This window comes from Bufo gargarizans, chromosome 3 (assembly GCF_014858855.1).
Source record: "Bufo gargarizans isolate SCDJY-AF-19 chromosome 3, ASM1485885v1, whole genome shotgun sequence".
NCBI lineage: Eukaryota > Metazoa > Chordata > Amphibia > Anura > Bufonidae > Bufo > Bufo gargarizans.
The window spans coordinates 567,524,858-567,550,124 of record NC_058082.1 but is presented as its reverse complement, the minus strand read 5'-3'; the positions used below and the strand labels follow the sequence as shown (position 1 = coordinate 567,550,124).

At 49.3% G+C, this 25,267-nt stretch overlaps 1 protein-coding gene across 2 annotated transcripts in view; it reads right to left on the bottom strand.

Annotated features, from left to right (window-relative positions):
- Positions 1-6,942: 6,942 nt before the first annotated feature.
- Positions 6,943-25,267, bottom strand: part of SLC37A1 (solute carrier family 37 member 1) — a 79,253-nt gene continuing 60,928 nt past the window's right edge. Inside the window, exons 11-20 of one of the 2 annotated variants that reach the window (XM_044284298.1) lie at positions 20,504-20,638; positions 20,212-20,302; positions 16,224-16,286; positions 15,951-16,036; positions 15,786-15,834; positions 15,624-15,697; positions 15,414-15,492; positions 14,795-14,892; positions 12,582-12,646; positions 6,943-9,749 (exon numbers count right to left, since the gene is read on the bottom strand). In XM_044284298.1, the coding sequence (XP_044140233.1) occupies positions 9,734-9,749; positions 12,582-12,646; positions 14,795-14,892; positions 15,414-15,492; positions 15,624-15,697; positions 15,786-15,834; positions 15,951-16,036; positions 16,224-16,286; positions 20,212-20,302; positions 20,504-20,638 (756 nt within the window). In that variant the 3' untranslated portion in view covers positions 6,943-9,733. The remainder of the gene's footprint in view (positions 9,750-12,581; positions 12,647-14,794; positions 14,893-15,413; positions 15,493-15,623; positions 15,698-15,785; positions 15,835-15,950; positions 16,037-16,223; positions 16,287-20,211; positions 20,303-20,503; positions 20,639-25,267) is intronic. The other variant, XM_044284299.1, reaches the window with a different exon arrangement.

Sequence of the window (25,267 nt, the reverse complement as noted above, 5' to 3'; positions counted from 1 at the left end):
TTTTAAGGTTCCTGATGGGGTCATGTGATCATATTCTTCATGAATGACACCCAACATTCCCATTGGAGACACAACGAATCATATTATATGTGGCGAAACCAACCTCGCCACGGTGTTTTGGAGGGGGCTGTTTGAAGGCCTCTTGCCTCAGGATTATGGCCCATAGTAACTTAAAGGAGAAGACAGACGGCCGCGCAGCTTAAATCTGTCTGTGGAATTGTATTTTATGTTATATGCGTTCGGTTAAATTGTATGTTATGTGAGGGCACCCAGATAGCTAATAGTATTGTATTCGTGTATTCTGAGTGCCATTCACCTAATGATATGCACTCAGACTTGAGCTATCTGGGGATATGTTAAATGTCTGTGTTTGCTGTGGGGGTGTGCCATTGTGTGTTTAAATGGTGATGTCTGTCCTGTTGTCTCCACATGTGTATTGGCAATCTCCCTTTGTCCTGAGAGATAATTGGATTGCCTTCGGTTGTCTCTGGGGCAGAGAGGAGGAAACCATGATGCATTGTGGGGATATGTTGTATCTGTCCTGTGTCGCAGTCTCCCTTCTGGTCCTCTGGGGGCGTGAACGATTGGTTTCTGTATTTACATTGTATGTGTTGTAAATTACTGATTGGTTGTATTTCAAAACCCTGTGGGCGGACCTCTATTTGCAACAACTGTAATAAAAACCAGGCTGGGTGTGCCAGCACGTCAGACCACTGCTGACCCTCAACACTGAGCCTTGTCTCATTATTGGGGGGATTCCCTGTATGCTGTTAGAGACTGATTGCCAGGAGTGTAAGCCGATTGTATGCTTTTCCTGTTTGTCTGCTGGCAGCTATTTGCGAGGTTCCAGTTTGGAGTGCTATTTTGTATCCAGTTCGGGAGGTTGGTGTTCGGCAGTAGCTGTGCCTGTCTCTCAGAAAGGGGCATATCACCTAAATGGATCTTAACCCCTTGTCTGCTGAAACGGTCCGTTACATTGGTGGCAAGCAGCGGGATCGTTCCTACAGCCAGAAGGACAGCGACAGGAGACACCATTTCTGTGGATTCTACAATTTAAGGGCAACGCATGTCCCAGTACAGCAACCCTAAAAGCAACAGGATGGAACCAGCAGTGTTATACGAGGAGGAGGACCTGGATGGCCGGGATGCATTAACCACCTCCGGACCGCCTAACGCACATGTGCGTTCCGGAGGTGGCAGGCTGGCGCACAGTCACGCATATATGCGTCATCTCGCGAGACGCGAGATTTCCTGTGAACGCGCGCACACAGGCGCGCGCGCTCACAGGAACGGAAGGTAAGCGAGTGGATCTCCAGCCTGCCAGCAGCGATCGCTCGCTGGCAGGCTGGAGATCCGAATTTTTTAACCCCTAACAGGTATATTAGACGCTGTTTTCATAACAGCGTCTAATATACCTCCTACCTGGTCCTCTGGTGGTCCCTTTTGTTAGGATCGACCACCAGAGGACTCAGGTAGGTCAGTACAGTCGCACCAAACACCACACTACACTACATCCCCCCCCCCCGTCACTTATTAACCCCTTATAAACCCCTGATCACCCATGATCACCCCATATAAACTCCCTGATCACCGCCCTGTCATTGATCACCCCCCTGTCAGGCTCCACGGATACATGGATCGGATCCGCAAAAAGCATACGGACGTCTGAATGGAGCCTTACAGGGGGGTGATCAATGACAGGCGGGTGATCACCCATATACACTCCCTGATCACCCCCTGTCATTGATCACCCCCCTGTCATTGATCACTCCCCTGTAAGGCTCCATTCAGACGTCCGCATGATTTTTACGGATCCATGGATACATGGATCGGATCCGCAAAACACATGCGGACGTCTGAATGGAGCCTTACAGGGGGTGATCACCCTGATTACCCTGATCACCCCCTGTCATTGATAACCCCCCTGTAAGGCTCCATTCAGACGTCCGCATGCGTTCTGTGGATCCGATACATGTATCCATGGATCCGTAAAAAATCATGCGGATGTCTGAATGGAGCCTTACAGGGGGGGTGATCAGTGACAGGGGGGGTGATCAGTGACAGGGGGGTGATCAGTGACAGGGGGGTGATCAGTGACAGGGGGGTGATCAATGACAGGGGGGTGATCAGGGAGTCTATATGGGTGATCACCCCCCTGTCATTGATCACCCCCCTGTCATTGATCACCCCCTGTAAGGCTCCATTCAGAAATTTTTTTGGGCACAAGTTAGCGGAAATTTTTTGTTTGTTTTTGTTTTTTCTTACTAAGTCTCATATTCCACTAACTTGTGTCAAAAAATAAAATCTCCCATGAACGCACCATACCCCTCACGGAATCCAAATGCGTAAACATTTTTAGACATTTATATTCCAGACTTCCTCTCACGCTTTAGGGCCCCTAAAAAGCCAGGGCAGTATAAATACCCCACATGTGACCCCATTTCGGAAAGAAGACACCCCAAGGTATTCCGTGAGGGGCATATTGAGTCCATGAAAGATTGAAATTTTTGTCCTAAGTTAGCGGAAAGTGAGACTTTGTGAGAAAAAAAACAAAAAAAAATCAATATCCGCTAACTTATGCAAAAAAAAAAAAATTCTAGGAACTCGCCAGGCCCCTCATTGAATACCTTGGGGTGTCTTCTTTCCAAAGTGGGGTCACATGTGGGGTATTTATACTGCCCTGGCATTTTAGGGGCCCGAAAGTGTGAGAAGAAGTCTGGGATCCAAATGTCTAAAAATGCCCTCCTAAAAGGAATTTGGGCCCCTTTGCGCATCTAGGCTGCAAAAAAGTGTCACACATGTGGTATCGCCGTACTCAGGAGAAGTTGGGCAATGTGTTTTGGGGTGTCATTTTACATATACCCATGCTGGGTGAGAGAAATATCTTGGTCAAATGCCAACTTTGTATAAAAAAATGGGAAAAGTTGTCTTTTGCCAAGATATTTATCTCATCCAGCATGGGTATATGTAAAATGACACCCCAAAACACATTCCCCAACTTCTCCTGAGTACGGCGATACCAGATGTGTGACACTTTTTTGCTGCCAAGGTGGGCAAAGGGGCACATATTCCAAAGTGCACCTTTCGGATTTCACCGGTCATTTTTTACAGATTTTGATTGCAAAGTTCTTCTCACACATTTGGGCCCCTAAATTGCCAGGGCAGTATAACTACGCCACAAGTGACCCCATTTTGGAAAGAAGACACCCCAAGGTATTCCGTGAGGGGCATGGCGAGTTCCTAGAATTTTTTATTTTTTGTTGCAAGTTAGTGGAATATGAGACTTTGTAAGGAAAAAAGAGAAAAAAAAAAAATCATCATTTTCCGCTAACTTGTGACAAAAAATAAAAAATTCTAGGAACTCGCCATGCCCCTCACGGAATACCTTGGGGTGTCTTCTTTCCAAAATGGGGTCACTTGTGGCGTAGTTATACTGCCCTGGCAATTTAGGGGCCCAAATGTGTGAGAAGTACCTTGCAATCAAAATCTGTAAAAAATGGCCGGTGAAATCCGAAAGGTGCACTTTGGAATATGTGCCCCTTTGCCCACCTTGGCAGCAAAAAAGTGTCCCACAAAAGTTCTATTACTCACTATGCCCATCAGCGAATACCTTAGGGTGTCTACTTTCCTAAATGGGGTCATTTGTGGGGGTTTTCTACTGTTTGGGCATTGTAGAACCTCAGGAAACATGACAGGTGCTCAGAAAGTCAGAGCTGTTTCAAAAAGCGGAAATTCACATTTTTGTACCATAGTTTGTAAATGCTATAACTTTTACCCAAACCATTTTTTTTTTTGCCCAAACTTTTTTTATCAAAGACATGTAGAACAATAAATTTGGCGAAAAATTTATATATGGATGTCGTTTTTTTTGCAAAATTTTACAGCTGAAAGTGAAAAATGTCATTTTTTTGCAAAAAAATCGGTACATTTTGATTAATAACAAAAAAAGTAAAAATGCCAGCAGCAATGAAATACCACCAAATGAAAGCTCTATTAGTGAGAAGAAAAGGAGGTAAAATTCATTTGTATGGTAAGTTGCATGACCGAGCGATAAACGGTGAAAGTAGTGTAGTGCCGAAGTGTAAAAAGTGCTCTGGTCATGAAGGGGGTTTCACCTAGCGGGGCTGAAGTGGTTAAGGAAAGGCATCTGGTACCAGGCCCTGGATAATGTACAATACCAGCGAGGTGAGAGTCTCCCCAGTGAAGAGCAGCGGTTGCAGAAGCAAGTGGCCCTGCGGATGCCCTTCCTGGGAGAGCAGCCCCTGGAGGAATGGGTGAAGGAACTAGAGCACCGGGTATGGCAGGAGCTATGGCTGGAGGATGCCTACCAGGCGCTTTGGTGGTATGTGGCACAGTTTATACCCTGGACAGCTGAGCATGACAAGCCAGAGGGAGAGGAGTTTGATGGTCCTGGCTTGTTATGGGAGTCCTTTGCAGAGCCTGACTTCGGGAGCCCTGCACAGTCCAGACTTCAGGACATTTTTTACGAGAGGGAGGCTAGGCAGAATTGGGATGACCCCCATGAGGTAGAGAAAGACCTGGCTCACCTAGCAACCCTGGAGTGGGAACTGGAGCAGGACTACCCCAAGATCTCTTCCACTCCATTGGGAAGGCTCAGCAGGACAGCAAGAAGTCAGACCCAGGTCTAGAGCCCTTCAGCTGGGAGGATATTGTGGATGTTTACTGGGAAGAACCCCAGGTGGCCGGTGGAGATGGGACCGAGGTCTCTCCACTGGTCCTGCAGGGAATTGGGAGCCTAGTCTCCATTCCCCAGCGGCAGGCTGAGTTACAGGGGGAAGAGGTAGTTGTTCCTGCCCCCCAGCAGCAGCATGATTTTTTGGGAATTGGGAGCCCAGTCTCCATTCCCCAGCGGCAGGTGGAGTTACAGGGGGCAGAGACAGTCGGTCCTGTCCCCCAGCGGCAGAGTGTCCTACAGGGAATAGAGAGCCCAGTCTCCTTTCCCCAGCAGCAGGACACTGTATTGGGAGCGGAGGCGGTCGGTCGCCCTCCCCAGCGGCTGGAAGTATGTATGGGAGAGGAGCTCGTTACCCCCTCTCCCCAGCGGCAGCTTAACGCACCAGGGGGAGACAGTAAGCCCCACAACAGTGCAGATGGGACCGTGGTCTCTGCACTTACAGCACAGGGGGTAGGGACAGTCGGTTCTGCCCCCCCAGCAACAGGGCAGTTTAGCCAAAGGGGAGACAGTCGGTTTCTCCCTCCAACAACCAGACTCCAACCAGGCTTCTTCCGTGGTAACGCTGGCACCAGGGCAGAGTACCGCTGATCCCTGCCCACAAAGCAACCTCCACTCCAAGCCAGGGAGCAACCCAGAGACCGGGAGTACCAGCTACCAATATAATCTTGGTGGATTCACTGGACAGAGACAGGCTACTAAATTCAACAGGTCCAGTATTTGGTTGTGGGTGGGCTGCCAGACTAACTCAGGTACCGACCGGCGTGAGGTCAGGTATCTGGTTAGTCTTCCCTGGGGGGGGGGGGGAGGTGGGAGATGTGTGGCGAAACCAACCTCGCCACGGTGTTTTCTGAGGGGGCTGTTTGAAAGCCTCTTGCCTCAGGATTATGGCCCATAGTAACTTTAAAGGAGAAGACAGACCGGCCGCACAGCTTAAATCTGTCTGTGGAATTGTATTTTATGTTATTATGCGTTCGGTTAAATTGTATGTTATGTGAGGCACCCAGATAGCTAATATTATTGTATTCGTGTATTCTGAGTGCCATTCACCTAATGATATGCACTCAGACTTGAGCTATCTGTGGATATGTTACATGACTGTGTTTGCTGTGGGGTGTGCCATTGTGTGTTTAAATGGTGATGTCTGTCCTGTTGTCTCCACATGTGTATTGGCAATCTCCCTTTGTCCTGAGAGATAATTGGATTGCCTTCGGTTGTCTCCGGGACAGAGAGGAGGAAACCATGAGCCATTGTGGGGATATGTTGTATCTGTCCTGTGTCGCAGTCTCCCTTCTGGTCCTCTGGGGGCGTGAACGATTGGTTTCTGTATTTACATTGTATGTGTTGTAAATTACTGATTGGTTGTATTTCAAAACCCTGTGGGCGGACCTCTATTTGCAACAACTGTAATAAAAACCAGGCTGGGTGTGCCAGCACGTCAGACCACTGCTGACCCTCAACACTGAGCCTTGTCTCATTATTGGGGGGATTCCCTGTATGCTGTTAGAGACTGATTGCCAGGAGTGTAAGCGGATTGTATGCTTTTCCTGTTTGTCTGCTGGCAGCTATTTGCGAGGTTCCAGTTTGGAGTGCTATTTTGTATCCAGTTCGGGAGGTTGGTGTTCGGCAGTAGCTGTGCCTGTCTCTCAGAAAGGGGCATATCACTCAAACGGATTTTAACCCCTTGTCTGCTGAAACGGTCCGTTACATTATACAATTAACCAGCATTCCCGTGTGTCCATGACAAACCTTCATACATGTCTGCTTAGGGTGAGTCCAGAAACCAGAAATGGAAGTACATAGAAGGGGCTCCAGACTTCACTAAGGGGTGAAATCTGCACAGAACATGGCCCTGGAGCCCACGGGGTGGAGGGTGCACCAGAAATCCTGAGATTTATTGAGATGGGAAAAGCCATTAGTTTATTGAGGAATTACATTTATATAAATTGCATCTGTTGACACATGAACATACAAGATAACATACATGTCCTTCATATGGAGCACATAGTGGGGAGCATGTGAACATACAGGGGAACACACATGTCCTTCACATGCAGCACAGAGCAACTGAACCAGCAGCTGGACATTATACATGTGACATTATAAACTAAGTAACACATTATAACATAATGGGAGGCTGAATTTGTGCCAGGAACCTGGCATAGAAGATGCACTGAGGGTTTGAGACATCTCCATGGAGTCCTGGCCTCCTCACTTACAGAATATTCCCTATTTTGCCTCACTGTCTGAACACGTTCTTACTGCATTTCAATGCGGCCATGTATAAGATCCTCTTAGAATATGGTGGTGAACACGGCTTGGTAACCACATCAGCCATGTTGATTCCAGTGCTTGGGGAGGAGATATTCACTAGGAAAGTGGCGTCCACCATACATGACGGCTCTCCATATCACTGCTCAAGGATAGGCCGGGGCGCACATAAAAGTTCAGGTAAAACAATACAGAATACATACAAATCTCACAGGAGGATAATAAATACTGTAACTATATACACAGTGTCCACAGGGCGATTGACCTTAGTGGTACAGACAAACAGAACAGACACGTACACCATCGGAGAGAGAGCATGGGCTCAGCCGATGCACAGAACGGATATGTACACTGTCCGATAGAGACCGTGCGCTCAGCCGATGCACAGAACGGATATGTACACCAGTGGAGAGAGAGCATGGGCTCAGCCAATGCACAGAACGGACATGTACACCATCGGAGAGATAGACTATGGGCTCAGCCAATGCACAGAACGGATATGTACACCAGTGGAGAGAGAGCATGGGCTCAGCCGATGCACAGAACGGATATGTACACTGTCCGATAGAGACCGTGCGCTCAGCCGATGCACAGAACAGTCGTTTACACAGAGACTATGGGCTCAGCCAATGCACAGAACGGACACGTATACTGTCAGAGAGAGACTATGGGCTCAGCCGATGCACAGAACGGACACGTATACTGTCAGAGAGAGACTATGGGCTCGGCTGATTCACAGAACGGACACGTATACTGTCAGAGCAATGCTATGGGCTTAGGAGAGAACTTCCCTGAGGTAATGATGTCAGCCACATACAGTGCTTTGGGAAAGTCCTCACACCCTATCATTTTCCTCACATTTTGTTATCTCGCTCCTCGTGCTATCAGTTCCCCCATCATTCTGTCCTCAATCCCCATAATGAGAAAGTGAGAACAGAAATATTCAGCCCCTTTACTCAGGACAAAAGTATTCAGCCCCTTTACTGCAATGTTTGACATTTAGCTCTAGGCCCTCCCATTTCTCTGGATCATCTCTGAGATGTTCTGCATGTTGATTGGAGCCACCTGTGGTAAATTCTATGGACTGGAGATGATTTGAAAAGACACAGCCCTGTCTATATAAGATCTCTCAGACAATGCATATAAGAGCAAAAACCAAGCCATGAGGAGAGAACTGCCTGTATAGCTCAGAGACGGGATTGTGTGGAGACACCGATTTGGAGAAGGGGTTTGCAGGAGCGCAGTGGCCTCCACAATTCTTACATGGAAGAAGAACAACAGCCAGGACTGTTGCTACAGCTGCCCCCCCCCCCCTAACTAAGTAATTAGGGGAAAGGGCCTTGGTAACAGAGGTGACCCAATGGTCACTCTGGCTGAGCTCTAAAGACCCTGTGATCCAGGTCAGCCATCACTGCAGCCTCTACCAATCTGGGCTTTATGGCAGAGTGGCCGGAAAGAAGCCTCTCTTCAGTAAAAGACACATGAAAGCCGCCTGGAGTTTGTAGTAAAGCATCTAAAGGACATCAGACTGTTAGGAACAAGATTCTCTCCTCTGGTGAAACCAAGATAGAACTTTCTGGCCTCAATTCTAGGCGTCATGTCTGGAGGAGACTAGGCGCCGCTCATCACCTGCCCAATACCATCCCTACAGCAAAGCATGGTGGAGGCAGCATCATGATGGTGGGACAAGGAGTCTGGTCAGGGTTGAGGGAACACAGAATAGAGCAGAGATATTCTTAATGAAAACCTTATCTAGAGCTCTGGAACTCAGACTGGGCCAAAAGGTAACCTTACAACAAGGCAAGACCCTAAGCACACAGCCACTTAGGGACATCTCTGTAAATGTCCTTAAGTGGCCCAGCCAGAGCCCTAAAACCAGAGACCTGAAAATGGCTGTCCACCGACAGCCCCCATCCAACCTGAAAGAGCTGGAGAGGATCTGCAGAGAAGAATGACTGAAAATCCCTAAATCCATGTGTAAACCTTGTGGCATCATCCCCAAGAAGACTAGAGGCTGGAAATACTGCCAAAGGGGCTTCAACCAACTCCTGAGTAAAGAGGTGGAATACTTATGTCAATATGAGAGGGGCTGAGGACTTTCCCAATGCACTGTATACACTCCATATTGTACCTACCACTTCATACAGAGGTTTCGGTTGGATTCTCATCGAATGTTCGCATCATACTAGTCTTGTCTGAAGCTCCTTAAGCACTAAATGTGTCCAGAGGGTTATGGGGGGGGGGGCCAAAAGAGTGTCTTCATGGCCTCCGTCTGGTTATAACATGTCAGGATGTGTCAGTATAGCGGAGTAGATGGTGTTATTTCATACAACGGCATTCAGTCAAAAACCGCCTGCCTTAAACATCTTTACAGTGGAAGTCAGTGGATGATGGAAGGCAATGTAGGACACCCATTAGAGGCATCCATTTCACATATTGGTCATGACATAGACATTCAACATGATGTGAACACTACAGAAGTACTGTCCACTCGAATCAGTCTCCCTGTAATCCGACTCCAGATTATAGAGGTGCAGCGGCTCCAGGTGTCTCCATACAGTTTGTGCCCATAAACTGGTGTCATTCTTTATGCCTTAGTAATCGGACATTGAGATACTCGTGTGTAGAAATAAGATATATAGACATATTCAAGATCCATGGTCAGATATGGGACCGCAGTGTGGAGACCATACACAGCATGTATCTGATCCTGTCAAAGGTGCAAAATCTTCATGTTGTAACATGGCCACGGGACTAATGTTCCTCTTCTTAATGTTCCTTCCACCTGAAAAATAAGAATTTCTAGCTTTAATGTAATAATGTAGAGACAGAACTGGTTTCTACCACACAAACCAGTAAACTAATCGGGAGTCACCAGCTTGTCACTGATGGAAATTCTGACATAATGACCTAAAATTTGTAAGAGGTTTCCTAATGGCCAGAGGTCATACAATTCCTTTGAGACACATGAATTTGATTCAGAGAGCAACTGTTTTGATTCAATGATCTGTGGCTTTCATTTGGCCATGTGTGAACTTGGAGCAATTTTCTCTTAATAAATCAGATAATAGTATGAAGGAACAAAGAGGAACATTAGTAAATACCAAGGTGACAGTGTGATGGATCAGAGGAGGAGAACATTGGTATATACCGAGGCGAGGGTCCGACGGATCAGTGGAGAGGAGAACATGAGGCTGTAGAGAGGTGAAGGAAGGGTCTGACGGATCAGAGGAGAGGAGAACGTGAGGCTGTAGAGAGGTGAAGGAAGGGTCTGACGGATCAGAGGAGAGGAGAACGTGAGGCTGTAGAGAGGTGAAGGAAGGGTCTGACGGATCAGAGGAGAGGAGAACATGAGGCTGTAGAGAGGTGAAGGAAGGGTCTGACGGATCAGAGGAGAGGAGAACGTGAGGCTGTAGAGAGGTGAAGGAAGGGTCTGACGGATCAGAGGAGAGGAGAAAGTGAGGCTGTAGAGAGGTGAAGGAAGGGTCTGACGGATCAGTGGAGAGGAGAACATGAGGCTGTAGAGAGGTGAAGGAAGGGTCTGACGGATCAGAGGAGAGGAGAACGTGAGGCTGTAGAGAGGTGAAGGAAGGGTCTGACGGATCAGAGGAGAGGAGAACGTGAGGCTGTAGTGAGGTGAATGAAGGGTCTGACGGATCAGAGGAGAGAAGAATGTGAGGTTGTAGCGAGAAGAGTATCTGATAGATCAGAAGTGAGGAGAACATGAGGCTGTAGCGAGAAGAGTATCTGATAGATCAGAGGTGAGGAGAACATGAGGCTGTAGCGAGGAGAGGCAAAGGGTCTGACAGATGAGAGGAGAGGAAAACATGAGGCTGTAGAGAGGTGAAGGAAGGGTCTGATGGATCAGAGGAGAGGAGAAAGTGAGGCTGTAGTGAGGTGAAGGAAGGGTCTGACGGATCAGAGGAGAAGAGAAAGTGAGGTGAGGCAAGGGTCTGATGGATCAGAGGTGAGGAGAACATGAGGTTGTAGCGAGGAGAGGATCTGACGGATCAGAAGAGAACATGAGGCAAGGGTCTGACAGATCAGAGGAGAGGAGAACATGAGGCTGTAGCGATGCGAGGAAAGGGTCTGACAGATCAGTCTAGAGGAGAACGTGAGGCGAGGGTCTGACGGATCAGAGGAGAACATGAGGCAGTAGCGAGGAGAGGGTCTGATGGATCAGAGGTGAGAACGTGAGGTTGTAGCGAGGAGAGGATCTGACGGATCAGAAGAGAACATGAGGCTGTAGCGAGGCAAGGGTCTGACAGGTCAGAGGAGAGGAGAACATGAGGCTGTAGCGAGGCAAGGGTCTGACAGGTCAGAGGAGAGGAGAACATGAGGCTGTAGCGATGCGAGGAAAGGGTCTGACAGATCAGTCTAGAGGAGAACGTGAGGCGAGGGTTTGACGGATCAGAGGAGAACATGAGGCTGTAGCGAGGAGAGGGTCTGATGGATCAGAGGTGAGGAGAACGTGAGGTTGTAGCGAGGAGAGAATCTGACAGATCAAAGGAGAGGAGAACGTGAGGCTATAGCAAGGGTCTGACAGATGAGAGAAGAGAGCGTGAGGCTGTAGCAAGATGAGAGTGATGGATCAGAGTAGAACGTGAGGCTGTGAGGGCCTGACTGGAAAGAAGAATGTGAGTCTGTAGTAAGGTAAGGATCTGACGGATCAGAGGAGAGGAGAGCGTGAGGCTGTAGCGAGGTGAGGCAACGGTCTGACGGATCAGAGAAGAGGAGAACGTGAGGCTGTAGCAAGGTGAGGATCTGACGGATCAGAGAAGAGGAGAACGTGAGGCTGTAGTGAGGTGAGGCAAGGGTCTGAGTGTTTAGAGGAACGTGAGGCTGTAGCGAGGCAAGGGTCTGACGGATCAGAGAAGAGGAGAACGTGAGGCTGTAGCAAGGTGAGGGTCTGATGGATCAGAGAAGAGGAGAACGTGAGGCTGTAGCGAGGCGAGGCAAGGGTCTGAGTGTTTAGAGGAGAGGAGAATGTGAGGCTGTAGCAAGGTGAGGATCTGACGGATCAGAGAAGAGGAGAACGTGAGGCTGTAGTGAGGTGAGGCAAGGGTCTGAGTGTTTAGAGGAGAGGAGAACGTGAGGCTGTAGCGAGGCAAGGGTCTGACGGATCAGAGAAGAGGAGAACGTGAGGCTGTAGCAAGGTGAGGGTCTGATGGATCAGAGAAGAGGAGAACGTGAGGCTGTAGCGAGGCGAGGCAAGGGTCTGACTGTCTAGAGGAGAGGAGAACGTGAGGCTGAAGCGAGGAGAGGATCTGACGGATCAGAAGAGAACATGAGGCTGTAGCGAGGAGAGGGTCTGATAGAGAAGAGGAGAACGTGAGGCTGTAGTGAGGTGAGGCAAGGGTCTGATGGATCAGAGAAGAGGAGAACGTGAGGCTGTAGCGAGGCAAGGGTCTGACGGATCAGAGGAGAGGAGAACGTGAAGCTGTAGCGAGGCGAGGCAAGGGTCTGATGGATCAGAGGAGAGGAGAACATGAGGCTTTAGTGAGGCGAGGGTATGCTGGATCATGTCAGAGGAACCACATATGGATATGTTTGCAAATGAGCTGGATGAAGAATGCACAAGGTGGTGTATGAAGAGTAGAAAAACAATGTCACTCACTCTGTCTGTTCTACTACTGGCTGCCGGACACATTTCAATTCTTTCTTGATGAGACGTAATAAACACTGAGAATATAAAAACATATTGAATGACACAAAAGGGTCAAGGTTGACAAAGACATGCGTAACACAAAGGTGAGGTCATAGATGAGAAAGAACATGTATGTCACAGGGGTGATGTAATCGGTGACACAGAGGACGCCTATGTCACAGGGGTGATGTAATCGGTGACACAGAGGACGCCTATGTCACAGTGGTGATGTAATCGGTGACACAGAGGACGCCCATGTCACAGTGGTGATGTAATCGGTGACACAGAGGACGCCCATGTCACAGTGGTGATGTAATCGGTGACACAGAGGACACCTATGTCACAGGGCTGATGTAATCGGTGACACAGAGGACACCTATGTCACAGGGGTGATGTAATCGGTGACAGAGAGGACGCCTATGTCACGGGTGATGTAATCGGTGACACAGAGGACGCCTATGTCACAGGGGTGATGTAATCGGTGACACAGAGGACGCCTATGTCACAGGGGTGATGTAATCGGTGACACAGAGGACGCCTATGTCACAGGGGTGATGTAATCGGTGACACAGAGGACGCCCATGTCACAGGGGTGATGTAATCGGTGACACAGAGGATGCCTATGTCACAGTGGTGATGTAATCGGTGACACAGAGGACGCCTCTGTCACAGTGGTGATGTAATCGGTGACACAGAGGACGCCTCTGTCACAGTGGTGATGTAATCGGTGACACAGAGGACGCCCATGTCACAGGGGTGATGTAATCGGTGACACAGAGGATGCCCATGTCACAGTGGTGATGTAATCGGTGACACAGAGGACGCCTATGTCACAGGGGTGATGTAATCGGTGACACAGAGGACGCCTCTGTCACAGTGGTGATGTAATCGGTGACACAGAGGACGCCTATGTCACAGGGGTGATGTAATCGGTGACACAGAGGACGCCCATGTCACAGGGGTGATGTAATCGGTGACACAGAGGATGCCTATGTCACAGTGGTGATGTAATCGGTGACACAGAGGACGCCTATGTCACAGTCGGGATGTAATCGGTGACACAGAGGACGCCTATGTCACAGGGGTGATGTAATCGGTGACACAGAGGACGCCCATGTCACAGGGGTGATGTAATCGGTGACACAGAGGACGCCCATGTCACAGGGGTGATGTAATCGGTGACACAGAGGACGCCTATGTCACGGGTGATGTAATCGGTGACACAGAGGATGCCCATGTCACAGGGGTGATGTAATCGGTGACACAGAGGACGCCTATGTCACAGGGGTGATGTAATCGGTGACACAGAGGACGCCTATGTCACAGGGGTGATGTAATCGGTGACACAGAGGACGCCTATGTCACAGGGGTGATGTAATCGGTGACACAGAGGACGCCTATGTCACAGGGGTGATGTAATCGGTGACACAGAGGACGCCTATGTCACACGGGTGATGTAATTGGTGACACAGAGGTCACCCATGTCACAGGGGTGATGTAATCGGTGACACAGAGGACGCCTATGTCACAGGGGTGATGTAATCTGTGACACAGAGGACGCCTATGTCACAGGGGTGATGTAATCGGTGACACAGATGACGCCTATGTCACAGGGGTGATGTAATCGGTGACACAGAGGACCCCCATGTCACGGGTGATGTAATCGGTGACACAGAGGACACCTATGTCACGGGTGATGTAATCGGTGACACAGAGGACGCCTATGTCACAGGGCTGATGTAATCGGTGACACAGAGGACGCCTATGTCACAGGGGTGATGTAATAGGTGACACAGAGGACGCCTATGTCACAGGAGTGATGTAATCGGTGACACAGAGGACGCCTATGTCACAGGGGTGATGTAACCGGTGACACAGAGGACGCTTATGTCACAGGGGTGATGTAATCGGTGACACAGAGGACGCCTATGTCACAGGGGTGATGTAATCGGTGACACAGAGGACGCCTATGTCACAGGGGTGATGTAATCGTTGACACAGAGGACGCCTATGTCACACGGGTGATGTAATCGGTGACACAGAGGACACCTATGTCACAGGGGTGATGTAATCGTTGAGAATGAGGTGCAATACAGTATTTGATCCCGGGGACCCGCATGTCACACAGGTGGTATAATTGGTGACACCCTCCCCACAAGAATCGTCGATAGAAGACTACTCACCAACAAGGCGAATGCATCGCTTATCATGAGCATGAAAAATACATTGTGCCAGCCATAGGGAGACAGAAGACCAGCGAGCAGAGGACCAAGGGCAGCACCTGCAGAAAGATGGAAGGAAAGACTCGTCAGTGAGGACTGAATGTGGGGTGGAGAATAGGTTGGAGATAAGATGGAGCTAATCAAGGAAGAAGGGAGAAAGATGGTGAAATGTCTGGAGAGTGAGAAGGATTAACGTGGGAGAGAAGACAGAGAATATTGTTGGGTGCTGTAGGCAAGGGTGGTGCTGGGTTTTGTAGTGAGGATGTGGAGGGTTCTTGGTTATGTAGGTGAGGCTGTAGATGGTGCCAGGCTGTATAGGTGAGGAGGGTGTTGGGTTGTAGGTTAGAATGAAGATGGTGCCAGGAGGTGCAGATGAATATGAGGATGACATTGGATTGTGTAGATGAGGATGAAGATGGTGGCAGTTAGGGCAGTTGGATGGGTCAGAGGGACAGAGTTGGATGTAATTAGCGAAGACAACTTCTGACAGAAGTAAATGTAATGTTGCCGGTTTGGGATAGAGAAGAGACAGGCAGATCATACTGGTCTGATGAGGTAGATGATCAGATGATAGTCTCACCCACAGAGCCTGTCCCGTCTATGATAGCAGTCACTGTGGATAAAGCATGGGCATTTCCTTTCAATGAATTGTGAGTTCCCTGTGAAGTGAAAATTGGATGTTATATTTATTATAAGGTCTCTAATAAATCGATCTACAGTACGACCCGACGCCAGGTCACAAGACAATGCTCTGCACCCTGTGGGAGAATACCCAGAAGCTTTTACTCACCAGGTCAGCAGACACAGCTGTTGTGATGAGGGAATACGGTCCATTGACCAGAGCTCCACTGACCAGCAACATCACTGAGATCAAGAAGGTCACACTGTAAGTGATGGGCATGAAGACAGAGACGTAGAAGAGGAGCACGCACTAGAGTGCCTCCTTACTTACCCACTGTAGATGCTGGTCCTGTTTTACTGACGGCCGAAAAGAAGTAAAGCTGTAACACAATGAGAGTCCATGAGTGAGAACCACCAACTGTCTGGGTATATTAATGGCTACCATAGGAAGTGCTGGTGTCATCAAGGCCATGTTCGAAGGCCTTTAGGTACTCACCGTGGGGGCTGCAAACAGCAGCATTACTCCACAGGTTGTTGCTCGCTTGTGGGATTTGTCAGAAATTACTCCCGCCAGAATTCCACCTATAAGGAAGAGAAGAGATTGTTCTACTTGGAGTTTCTTTGATCTACAGTGACCAGGGCTGGCTCTAAAGAGCAGCACCCAGTATAAGGCCCCAGGCCTTGTATCATACCCTGCCCTCACTCTAGTATGATTCCGGTTCTCAATGTTTTGTATCTGCCCCGTCCTGTCGGCATTTTTGTAACTCACCAATAATTCCACCAACATCAAACAATGTTGACAAGTCTCCGGCATGACGAGCATCCATATGACCTGCAAGAAGAGCAAACAGAAGCCGACGTTACCTGAAGTGAGGCAGAAGTTAAGTGTAGTAGAGGCATGACAGGAAATATAGAGAGGGGTGACAGCGTGACATGAAGGGACGGAGAACATACATGGTGGACGTGTAGGGGGACGAAGTGATGATGTGTAGGAATGGAGGGTATATAGGGGTGTAGAACATGGATGGTGGACGTGTAGGGAGGAAGAAGTGATGATGTGTAGGAATGGAGGGTATATAGGGGTGGAGAACATGGATGGTGGACGTGTAGGGAGGAAGAAGTGATGATGTGTAGGAATGGAGAGTATATAGAGGTGGAGAACATGGATGTTGGACGTGTAGGGGGGAGAAAGTGATGATGTGTAGGAATGGAGGGTATATAGGGCTGGAGAACATGGATGGTGGACATGTAGGGAGGAAGAAGTGATGATGTGTAGGAATAGAGGGTATATAGGGGTGGAGAACATGGATGGTGGATGTGTAGGGAGGAAGAAGTGATGATGTGTAGGAATGGAGGGTATATAGAGGTGGAGAACATGGATGTTGGACGTGTAGGGGGGAGAAAGTGATGATGTGTAGGAATGGAGGGTATATAGGGGTGGAGAACATGGATGGTGGACGTGTAGGGAGGAAGAAGTGATGATGTGTAGGAATGGAGGGTATGTAGAGGTGGAGAACATGGATGTTGGACGTGTAGGGGGGAGAAAGTGATGGTGTGTAGGAATGGAGGGTATATAGGGGTGAAGAACATGGATGGTGGACATGTAGGAAGGAGGAAGTGATGATGTTTAGGAATGGAGAGTATATAGGGCTGGAGAACATGGATGGTGGACGTGTAGGGAGGAAGAAGTGATGATGTGTAGGAATGGAGGGTATATAGAAGTGGAGAACATGGATGATGGACGTGTAGGGGGGAGAAAGTGATGATGTGTAGGAATGGAGGGTATATAGGGGTGAAGAACATGGATGGTGGACGTGTAGGAAGGAGGAAGTGATGATGTGTAGGAATGGAGAGTATATAGGGCTGGAGAACATGGATGGTGGACGTGTAGGGAGGAAGAAGTGATGATGTGTAGGAATGGAGGGTATATAGGGGTGGAGAACATGGATGTTGGACGTGTAGGGGGGAGAAAGTGATGATGTGTAGGAATGGAGGGTATATAGGGGTGGAGAACATGGATGGTGGACGTGTAGGAATGGAGGGTATATAGTGGTGGAGAACATGGATGGTGGACATGTAGGGAGGAAGAAGTGATGATGTGTAGGAATAGAGGGTATATAGGGGTGGAGAACATGGATGGTGGACGTGTAGAAGGACGAAGTGATGATGTGTAGGAATGGAGGGTATATAGGGGTGGAGAACATGGGTGGAGGACGTGTAGGAAGGAGGAAGTGATGATGTGTAGGAATGGAGGGTATATAGGTGTGGAGAAAATGGATGGTGGACGTGTAGAGAGGAAGAAGTGATGATGTGTAGGAATGGAGGGTATATAGTGGTGGAGAACATGGATGGTGGATGTGTAGGGGGACGAAGTGATGATGTCAAGGAATGGAGGGTATATAGGGGTGCAGAACATGGATGGTGGACGTGTAGGGAGGAAGAAGTGATGATGTGTAGGAATGGAAGGTATATAGGGGTGGAGAACATGGATGGTGGATGTGTAGGGGGACGAAGTGATGATGTGTAGGAATGGAGGGTATATAGGGGTGGAGAACATGGGTGGAGAATATGTAGGGAATGATATAAAGAAATATATAGACTGATCTATAGTTAAGGAAGGGACTGTATTATCAAGTGATCCATGGAATGCTCTTGTTAAAGGAAGGGACTGTGTGATATCAGATGATATACAGACCAGTATATGGTTAAAAAACGGACTGTGTGATATCGGGACATATACGGACTGTTCTGTGACAGATGATAGACCGTGTGATATCGGGACATATACGGACTGTTCTGTGACAGATGATAGACCGTGTGATATCGGGACATATACAGACTGTTCTGTGGCAGATGATGGACCGTGTGATATCGGGACATATACAGACTGTTCTGTGACAGATGATGGACCGTGTGATATCGGGACATATACGGACTGTTCTGTGGCAGATGATGGACCGTGTGATATCGGGACATATACGGACTGTTCTGTGACAGATGATGGACCGTGTGATATCGGGACATATACAGACTGTTCTGTGGCAGATGATGGACCGTGTGATATCGGGACATATACAGACTGTTCTGTGACAGATGTTGGACTGTGTGATATCGGGACATATACAGACTGTTCTGTGACAGATGTTGGACCGTGTGATATCGGGACATATACAGACTGTTCTGTGGCAGATGATGGACCGTGTGATATCGGGACATATACAGACTGTTCTGTGACAGATGTTGGACCGTGTGATATCGGGACATATACGGACTGTTCTGTGGCAGATGATGGACCGTGTGATATCGGGACATATACAGACTGTTCTGTGACAGATGATGGACCGTGTGATATCGGGACATATACAGACTGTTCTGTGGCAGATGATGGACTGTGTGATATCAGGACATATACAGACTGTTCTGTGGCAGATGATGGACTGTGTGATATCAGGACATATACAGACTGTTCTGTGGCAGATGATGGACCGTGTGATATCAGGACATATACGGACTGTTCTGTGGCAGATGATGGACCGTGTGATATCAGGACATATACGGACTGTTCTGTGGCAGATGATGGGCCGTGTGATATCAGGACATATACAGACTGTTCTGTGGCAGATGATGGACCGTGTGATATCAGGACATATACGGACTGTTCTGTGGCAGATGATGGGCCGTGTGATATCGGGACATATAAGGACTGTTCTGTGGCAGATGATGGACCGTGTGATATCGGGACATATACAGACTGTTCTGTGGCAGATGATGGACCGTGTGATATCAGGACATATACGGACTGTTCTGTGGCAGATGATGGGCCGTGTGATATCGGGACATATAAGGACTGTTCTGTGGCAGATGATGGACCGTGTGATATCGGGACATATACAGACTGTTCTGTGGCAGATGATGGACCGTGTGATATCGGGACATATACAGACTGTTCTGTGGCAGATGATGGACCGTGTGATATCGGGACATATACGGACTGTTCTGTGGCAGATGATGGACCGTGTGATATCGGGACATATACGGACTGTTCTGTGGCAGATGATGGACCGTGTGATATCGGGACATATACGGACTGTTCTGTGGCAGATGATGGACCGTGTGATATCGGGACATATACAGACTGTTCTGTGGCAGATGATGGACCGTGTGATATCAGGACATATACGGACTGTTCTGTGGCAGATGATGGACCGTGTGATATCAGGACATATACGGACTGTTCTGTGGCAGATGATGGGCCGTGTGATATCGGGACATATAAGGACTGTTCTGTGGCAGATGATGGACCGTGTGATATCAGGACATATACGGACTGTTCTGTGGCAGATGATGGGCTGTGTGATATCAGGACATATACGGACTGTTCTGTGGCAGATGATGGGCCGTTTGATATCGGGACATATAAGGACTGTTCTGTGGCAGATGATGGACCGTGTGATATCGGGACATATACAGACTGTTCTGTGGCAGATGATGGACCGTGTGATATCAGGACATATACGGACTGTTCTGTGGCAGATGATGGGCCGTGTGATATCGGGACATATAAGGACTGTTCTGTGGCAGATGATGGACCGTGTGATATCGGGACATATACAGACTGTTCTGTGGCAGATGATGGACCGTGTGATATCGGGACATATACGGACTGTTCTGTGGCAGATGATGGACCGTGTGATATCAGGACATATACAATGGAGGAGGTACAGAGACATGGGATGTTCCATGGACGTGACACTTACCCACACTGGTCATGTAGAGCGGCAACCAGAACAGGAACGTGTAACTGACCAGTTTGGCAAATAACAAACACATGGAGAACTCTACCACCCCCTGCAGGAGACAAGGAGATATGCAGCACATTATAAACAGCACATTGCGCTATGATGTCCTGACCACATGGCAGAGGTGTGGCGACAGGACCTCAATAATCTTACAATATCCAGTGTCACACAGTCCATGTTCAGTCCCCATTATCAGTTCATAGGTGAAAAGATTATCAGGGTAGGAGTGTGAGGCTTCTACTTCACTTACTGGTATTTGTAGTGCCCCAAAGAAGCTGATGGCAGATGTTCCGCTCCTCCCAGCACTGGGGTCCCTCTGCAGAATGACCACATGATGAGTGGGGTACACGGGTGTAGGACCCAGCATATTCTGCATCTCCCAGTTCTAAGAAGAAAAAAAAACACCCCAACATTCACAGTCATGTCCACCTCTCCAACAACTTAACCTCCTCCGGTCATCAGCCTCCATTATAATATGTACCCCCCAGGGGGAGAAGCCCCAACATGCCTAACCCTACCTGCACCCCAACATTCACAGTCATGTCCACCTCTCCAACAACGTAACCTCCTCCGGTCATCAGCCTCCATTATAATATGTACCCCCAGGTTGAGCAGCCCCAACATGCTTAACCCTACCTGCACCCCAACCTTCACAGTCATGTCCACCTCTCCAACAACTGCAACCTCCACCAGTCATCAGCCTCCATTATAATATGTACCCCTCAGCGGGAGAAGCCCCAACATCCCTAACCCTACCTGCACCTCATCATTCACAGTCATGTCCACCTCTCCAACAACTGCAACCTCCACTGGTCATCAGCCTCCATTATAATATGTACCTCCGGGGTGAGCAGCCCCAACATGCCTAACCCTACCTGCACCCCAACATTCACAGTCATGTCCACCTCTCCAACAACTGCAACCTCCACTGGTCATCAGCCTCCATTATAATATGTACCTCCGGGGTGAGCAGCCCCAACATGCCTAACCCTACCTGCACCCCAACATTCACAGTCATGTCCACCTCTCCTACAACGTAACCTCCACCTGTCATCAGCCTCCATTATAATATGTACCTCCGGGGTGAGCAGCTCCAACATGCCTAACCCTACCTGCACCCCAACATTCACAGTCATGTCCACCTCTCCTACAACGTAACCTCCACCTGTCATAAGCCTCCATTATAATATGTACCTCCGGGGTGAGCAGCTCCAACATGCCTAACCCTACCTGCACCCCAACATTCACAGTCATGTCCACCTCTCCTACAACGTAACCTCCACCTGTCATCAGCCTCCATTATAATATGTACCTCCGGGGTGAGCATCCCCAACATGCCTAACCCTACCTGCACCCCAACATTCACAGTCATGTCCACCTCTCCTACAACGTAACCTCCACCTGTCATCAGCCTCCATTATAATATGTACCTCCGGGGTGAGCAGCTCCAACATGCCTAACCCTACCTGCACCCCAACATTCACCACAGTCATGTCCACCTCTCCAACAACCACAACCTCCACCGGTCATCAGCCTCCATTATAATATGTACCCCCAGGTTGAGCAGCCCCAACATGCCTAACCCTACCTGCACCTCAACATTCACAGTCATGTCCACCTCTCCAACAACTGCAACCTCCACTGGTCATCAGCCTCCATTATAATATGTACCTCCGGGGTGAGCAGCCCCAACATGCCTAACCCTACCTGCACCCCAACATTCACAGTCATGTCCACCTCTCCTAAAACGTAACCTCCACCTGTCATCAGCCTCCATTATAATATGTACCTCCGGGGTGAGCAGCTCCAACATGCCTAACCCTACCTGCACCCCAACATTCACAGTCATGTCCACCTCTCCTACAACGTAACCTCCACCTGTCATCAGCCTCCATTATAATATGTACCTCCGGGGTGAGCAGCTCCAACATGCCTAACCCTACCTGCACCCCAACATTCACAGTCATGTCCACCTCTCCTACAACGTAACCTCCACCTGTCATCAGCCTCCATTATAATATCTACCTCCGGGGTGAGCATCCCCAACATGCCTAACCCTACCTGCACCCCAACATTCACAGTCATGTCCACCTCTCCAACAACGTAACCTCCTCCGGTCATCAGCCTCCATTATAATATGTACCCCCGGGGTGAGCAGCCCCAACATCCCTAACCCTACCTGCACCCCAACATTCACAGTCATGTCCACCTCTCCAACAACTGCAACCTCCACCGGTCATCAGCCTCCATTATAATATGTACCCCCCAGGGGGAGAAGCCCCAACATCCCTAACCCTACCTGCACCCCAACATTCACAGTCATGTCCACCTCTCCAACAACTGCAACCTCCACCGGTCATCAGCCTCCATTATAATATGTACCCCCCAGGGGGAGAAGCCCCAACATCCCTAACCCTACCTGCACCCCAACATTCACAGTCATGTCCACCTCTCCAACAACTGCAACCTCCACTGGTCATCAGCCTCCATTATAATATGTACCTCCGGGGTGAGCAGCTCCAACATGCCTAACCCTACCTGCACTCCAACATTCACAGTCATGTCCACCTCTCCAACAACGTAACCTCCACCGGTCATCAGCCTCCATTATAATATGTACCCCCAGGTTGAGCAGCCCCAACATGCCTAACCCTACCTGCACCCCAACATTCACAGTCATGTCCACCTCTCCAACAACGTAACCTCCACCGGTCATCAGCCTCCATTATAATATGTACCCTGGGGTGAGCAGCCCCAACATCCCTAACCCTACCTGCACCCCAACATTCACAGTCATGTCCACCTCTCCAACAACTGCAATCTCCACCGGTCATCAGCCTCCATTATAATATGTACCTCCGGGGTGAGCAGCCCCAACATGCCTAACCCTACCTGCACCCCAACATTCACAGTCATGTCCACCTCTCCAACAACGCAACCTCCACCGGTCATCAGCCTCCATTATAATATGTACCCCCGGGGTGAGCAGCCCCAACATCCCTAACCCTACCTGCACCCCAACATTCACAGTCATGTCCACCTCTCCTACAACGTAACCTCCACCTGTCATCAGCCTCCATTATAATATGTACCTCCGGGGTGAGCAGCTCCAACATGCCTAACCCTACCTGCACCCCAACATTCACAGTCATGTCCACCTCTCCTACAACGTAACCTCCACCTGTCATCAGCCTCCATTATAATATGTACCTCCGGGGTGAGCATCCCCAACATGCCTAACCCTACCTGCACCCCAACATTCACAGTCATGTCCACCTCTCCTACAACGTAACCTCCACCTGTCATCAGCCTCCATTATAATATGTACCTCCGGGGTGAGCAGCTCCAACATGCCTAACCCTACCTGCACCCCAACATTCACAGTCATGTCCACCTCTCCAACAACTGCAACCTCCACCGGTCATCAGCCTCCATTATAATATGTACCCCCGGGGTGAGCAGCCCCAACATCCCTAACCCTACCTGCACCCCAACATTCACAGTCATGTCCACCTCTCCAACAACGTAACCTCCTCCGGTCATCAGCCTCCATTATAATATGTACCCCCGGGGTGAGCAGCTCCAACATGCCTAACCCTACCTGCACCCCAACATTCACAGTCATGTCCACCTCTCCTACAACGTAACCTCCACCTGTCATCAGCCTCCATTATAATATGTACCTCCGGGGTGAGCAGCTCCAACATGCCTAACCCTACCTGCACCCCAACATTCACAGTCATGTCCACCTCTCCTACAACGTAACCTCCACCTGTCATCAGCCTCCATTATAATATGTACCTCCGGGGTGAGCAGCTCCAACATGCCTAACCCTACCTGCACCCCAACATTCACAGTCATGTCCACCTCTCCTACAACGTAACCGCCACCTGTCATCAGCCTCCATTATAATATGTACCTCCGGGGTGAGCATCCCCAACATGCCTAACCCTACCTGCACCCCAACATTCACAGTCATGTCCACCTCTCCAACAACGTAACCTCCTCCGGTCATCAGCCTCCATTATAATATGTACCCCCGGGGTGAGCAGCCCCAACATCCCTAACCCTACCTGCACCCCAACATTCACAGTCATGTCCACCTCTCCAACAACGTAACCTCCTCCGGTCATCAGCCTCCATTATAATATGTACCCCCGGGGTGAGCAGCCCCAACATCCCTAACCCTACCTGCACCCCAACATTCACAGTCATGTCCACCTCTCCAACAACTGCAACCTCCACCGGTCATCAGCCTCCATTATAATATGTACCCCCCAGGGGGAGAAGCCCCAACATCCCTAACCCTACCTGCACCCCAACATTCACAGTCATGTCCACCTCTCCAACAACTGCAACCTCCACTGGTCATCAGCCTCCATTATAATATGTACCTCCGGGGTGAGCAGCTCCAACATGCCTAACCCTACCTGCACCCCAACATTCACAGTCATGTCCACCTCTCCAACAACCACAACCTCCACCGGTCATCAGCCTCCATTATAATATGTACCCCCAGGTTGAGCAGCCCCAACATGCCTAACCCTACCTGCACCCCAACATTCACAGTCATGTCCACCTCTCCAACAACGTAACCTCCACCGGTCATCAGCCTCCATTATAATATGTACCCTGGGGTGAGCAGCCCCAACATCCCTAACCCTACCTGCACCCCAACATTCACAGTCATGTCCACCTCTCCAAATACTGCAATCTCCACCGGTCATCAGCCTCCATTATAATATGTACCTCCGGGGTGAGCAGCCCCAACATGCCTAACCCTACCTGCACCCCAACATTCACAGTCATGTCCACCTCTCCAACAACGCAACCTCCACCGGTCATCAGCCTCCATTATAATATGTACCCCCGGGGTGAGCAGCCCCAACATCCCTAACCCTACCTGCACCCCAACATTCACAGTCATGTCCACCTCTCCTACAACGCAACCTCCACCGGTCATCAGCCTCCATTATAATATGTACCCCCGGGGTGAGCAGCCCCAACATGCCTA